General features: G+C 54.1%; 1 protein-coding gene across 1 annotated transcript in view; it reads right to left on the reverse strand.

Moving 5' to 3' along the window:
* Positions 1-4,566, reverse strand: part of FGD5 (FYVE, RhoGEF and PH domain containing 5) — a 123,830-nt gene that overhangs the window by 72,057 nt on the left and 47,207 nt on the right. The window contains exon 3 of the mRNA XM_008564357.1: positions 1,863-1,995. Within this exon, the coding sequence (XP_008562579.1) occupies positions 1,863-1,995 (133 nt within the window). The remainder of the gene's footprint in view (positions 1-1,862; positions 1,996-4,566) is intronic.

Consider the following 4,566-nt stretch of genomic DNA (forward strand, 5'->3'; position numbering starts at 1 on the left):
GGTAGGGACCAAATCCCTGATGACAACTATCTCTTTCCGCTCCCAGATTTCATGACCCCAGGGATGCCCAGACCAGCTAAAAGCATCTCTGAATGGGCACCACTACCTCAATGCTCTCCTCCCTTCCCACCAAGGAGTCTATAAATCCTTCTTGGGAGCAGGACAGGAGTGGACAGGCAGGAGAAAGCCACAGAGAGGCCGGCCCGTGGCTCACTCGGGAGAGTGTGGTGCTGACAACACCAAGGCCCCAGGTTCGGATCCTATATAGGGATGGCCGGTTTGCTCACTGGGTGAGCGTGGTGCTGACAACACCAAGCCAAGGGTTGAGATCCCCTTACCAGTCATCTTTAAAAAAAAAAAAAAAAAGCCACAGAGGACTGCTGTGAAAGACAAACGATGCTGGACTTGGAGCCAGTCAGCCCTGGGTTTGAGTCTCAACCCCTTCAGTCACTAGCAGTGTGACCCTGGGCAAGTTACTTAATGTCTCTGAACATCTGTGTCCTCTGCTATAAAACAGGAATAACGGTGCTGACTTTGAAGTCTGTAAGGAGTCAAAGAGACAGCTTACTACGTAGAGAGGCCTAGGTCTAGGACATGAAGAGAAGGGAAGGGGACAAGGGGAGGAGCGTCTGGGGGACGAGGAGTGAGGAAGAGGGAGGAAGAGAGGAGGGGCCGGCATGGTACTCCCCCCTTCAGGGTTCCCACAGCTTTGGGAGATAACTCCATGAAAACACTGCACAGAGAGATCGATGGATTTTTTTAAAACGCAAGTGTTTGAGAACAAAATGAAAGATATCACCATTTCTCCAATTCCTCGTAAGTGCGTCCACAGCAAGTCTTCTCTAGTTAATGTGACAAACATAGCCCCAGCCTGGAAGGGGAGATGATGAGCAGTGGGAGATGGATGCAGAAAGAGCTGCCTGAGGAGGTTTGTTGGGAAGGGGGCTATGCTGCCTGCCTCCCCGGCCACCCCTTGACAGGTGAGAATGGCCCAGAAGATGGGGTGGGGTGGGGAAATTTCAAGATGGTCTCAACCTTCCTCGCCAGCCCCCCTGCAATAGTGGTGATCTCTGTGGTCTAAATTCCTGGCCCCCATCACCCTGTGATGTTTCCCAGGCACCACCTATCAGCCATGTGTCGCGGGCACGTCCTTCCCTCCCGTTCCTGCAAATGTACAATGTGGGAAACACCTCCTGCCCCCTAGAAGGAGTGTGTGCAAGGGCAGAGACCATGGCAGTGAAGGGGTAACCCAGCTCACCGTGAGCACCCAGCAGACAGCAAACATCATTCTCATCAGCACTGGGATACCCATGCCCAGGAGGAGCTCTGGGTCTTCACTGTGACTTGGGCTCCAACTCACCATCCGCCTCCAGACAAACGCCACACCTCCCACCTGCTCCGTCCCCCTCACAGATCTGCTGCAGGGCTAGGGAAACCAGCTTTCATTCTAGAACACTGTTTTCGGTTCACAAGACTCCTTCACATCCCTTAGCACATCTCATGATTCCCATTTCACAGGTGAGGAAACTGAAGCTCAGGGGCCTACGGTCTTTAGAATTCAGGTCTACCTCAATTCAAACCAGACAGCTCTATTCCACTTGGTCCACAGAGGCTCTGGAAAGCCCCAAACTTCCTCGGACCCAGGAGGTATCAGCAGGAGTAGTGGCTCTTGTGCTAGCAGGCAGGACCCATGCTGCAGCCCCAGCTGCCGTGGGTCAGCCTCTGCGTCCAGCCCAGGCTGGCTGTCTGCAAACAGCTCTCTCCACAACCAGAGGGTATGGAGTGGATCCTTTACCATCCTCTCCCCACCTCACATCTCTGACATCCACATCCCACCAGCCCCTCACCAGGGGGTGCCCTACCTTGTGGGTAAGGCTGGGGTCTCTTGGAGCACTGTCCTCCTCCTCCGAGCTTCCCTGCTCTTCATCCGATGTGAGGTCCTCTTTGGGGGCCACCACCGAGATGGGACAGACTTTGTAGGGCTCCGTGTAGGCACTGGATCAGAACAGGGGAGAGAAGGGTTAGCATTTCTTGTCCTGCAAAGGCAAAGCGGACTGGCTGGGGGTCCTGTCAATGCTGAGAGCTGTTGATGAGTACCCCTGTTAACAAATGCAAGGCACTGTGCCCTCCATGGGGACCAGAAATGAGTAAGACCCAGGTGCAAACCTCCCGACCCTACCCCCAGCCATACGGGCCTCCTTTTAGTGCCCTGAACACGCCAGGCCCTTTGCTGCCCAGCACCTTCACACACTGTCTAAGACAGACTCGCTTCCCTGTTAGACATGAGGAGGCTGTGATGCTGAAGGATGGTCCAAGTAATTGACTACCAGGGCAAGAGACGCTCAGTGTGATTGTTCCAGGGTCTGGACTGGCCTGGTCAGGCAGCAGGGTCGGTCCTCAGGTAGCCGTGTCCTCTGGCCCTGAATGAGGGATGCAGCGATGTGCTGGACATAATCCAGACTGCACATCCCAGCCCCGAGTCCCTGCCTCACTGCCAGCCAGATCACAGACCAGACACAACCCTCGCAGCAGATTCCCCTCAGCTGCATGGGGAGAGGGATTCCTGTTCACCTTCTCGGCAAGTGCTGTGAGGATCACGGCTTACACGGGCGTGATAATCTATATAACTGTGACTATTATGCAGGCATTGCCATTAACTAATTACATAATTAATCCATGCATTCAATACATTTTCATTGATCGCCTGCTGTACGCCAGGCACAGGGTGAGGCAGCAGGTAAAATACTGATGAATAATGCAGATATGGCCCCTGTCTTCAAAAGTAAACTCACGTACAAGCACAGATTGTGACTCCACAGTGGAGACTCTGGCCCCATCACAGCGGCCTCCTGCCCTGCTCTCTGCCTCCCTCTCCACATGGCAGAGTGATTGTTCTACAATAGAGATCGGGCCCCTCTCCTGCTCAAAAACCTCCGATGGCTCCCTCCTGCCATTGGCAATGTGGCCCCAGACAACTTCTCACAAAACTCCTATTCATACTAAAAAATCCAGGCACCTGATCTGTCTTATTAAGTGCTTATTAAACACTTATTCTCGCTCTCTGGGAATGCCAGGATGACACACTGGAATGATGGATGGATGGGAGGAGAGAAGGGGCGTCCACTTTTGGACTGGCCAAGTCAACTGTAGCCCCACCCTAATGCAGGCAAGGGGGCACTGTCCCTGTCTCAGGCCCCAGTCCAGGCAGTGGGAGCATGGCTGGGCGGGGCGGGGGGTGACACCAGGGGAGGAGAAACAGAGTCTTAGGCTCCAGCTGAACTAGAGGCCTATCCTGGAGCTCTTTCTCAACTATCACAGGAGCCAGAATGGTAGATCCCTAGCTCCAGAACACATGGAGCCCAAGCGACAAGGGGTTATGCTAACAGCAGAATGGGTGTCCCCTGGTCCACAAGAGACCAAAAGGCCAGACAGATCAGGGACAGGGTGGCCTACCATGACAGGGCCACCTGCCCGGGCTTCCACTGACATATGGGGTGGGGGTGGGGGTGGGGACTATGGCTGTGCACTTGGGTACAGAGGCAAAGACTGGTTCTGACCCAGACTATTATCCCACAGACTACCTTTCTGGTCAGACCTCTTCTTCCTTTTCACATTGTTGGCCTTTTCTTTCAAACTATGAGAGCAAACAACCTATTTTGCAACAAGCCATATGCCTACCACCCAGGTGTACAAAGGAAGAACCCTCACCAGGCTTGCTGAGGTGGCCCCCCCAGGGCCAATGAGCACCTCCCTTGCTGCATGTCACCACACCTTCAGCGGCCACCATGAGATCACCTACTGAGGAGCAGTACCCCAGCCTAAAGGTCAGGAACACCTCCATTGCTCAGTAGAGCTCAGAGCACATTCAGGAAAGTGACCGCAGAGAACAGTCTCACTGAGCCTCAGCTCTTCCCTCCAGAGCCACCTGCTGAAAGCTGCAATAGTCTGTACACAGGAGGCCCCAGCAGGAGCCCAGTGTGCTCTGTCCAGGACAGCCAGTAACGGTGAAGGATGGAGCGGTTAACCATGCCCTGAACACTCCTCCTCCTCCTCAAGGAAAAGGTGTGTGCCAGGCCTTTCCTAGAACGTGTCGCGTATTGCAGAGGAGGAAAGCCTTCCCAGCCAAGCATCCCTGGCGGCAAGCCAGAAGCCCGAGCATCTCCTTGCACAACTGCCACTTGAGCATTAGACACCTCCCAAATTTACCTTTAAATATGTCCCAATTCTGCTCACCTCTCTGTCACAGCCTCTGTGGTCCAGGCCTGACGTCTATAACAGCTACCTTCCTCTTCTCTCTAGTTCCACCCTGACTGCCCTCCAACCTGTTCTCCAACCAGCAGCCAGTGTGACCTTCTCAAAAGCCAACCTGATCATGTCACCACCTTGCTTAATAATTCTTCAGGGACATTCCAGTGCTGCTGGGATTTGGCCCCAACAGCTCAGTCTGTCCAGCAAGGGTCTGTACAACCTAGGGAGGGAGAAGGGGACATCCCTGGCTCCTGCGGCTGCTGCGGTGAAGTCTTCCCAGCATCATATGCCACTGGGCAGCTCAGAATTTGGGGGCTC

This window comes from Galeopterus variegatus, unplaced genomic scaffold (assembly GCF_000696425.1).
Source record: "Galeopterus variegatus unplaced genomic scaffold, G_variegatus-3.0.2 Scaffold185, whole genome shotgun sequence".
In the NCBI taxonomy this organism is placed as follows: Eukaryota; Metazoa; Chordata; class Mammalia; order Dermoptera; family Cynocephalidae; genus Galeopterus; species Galeopterus variegatus.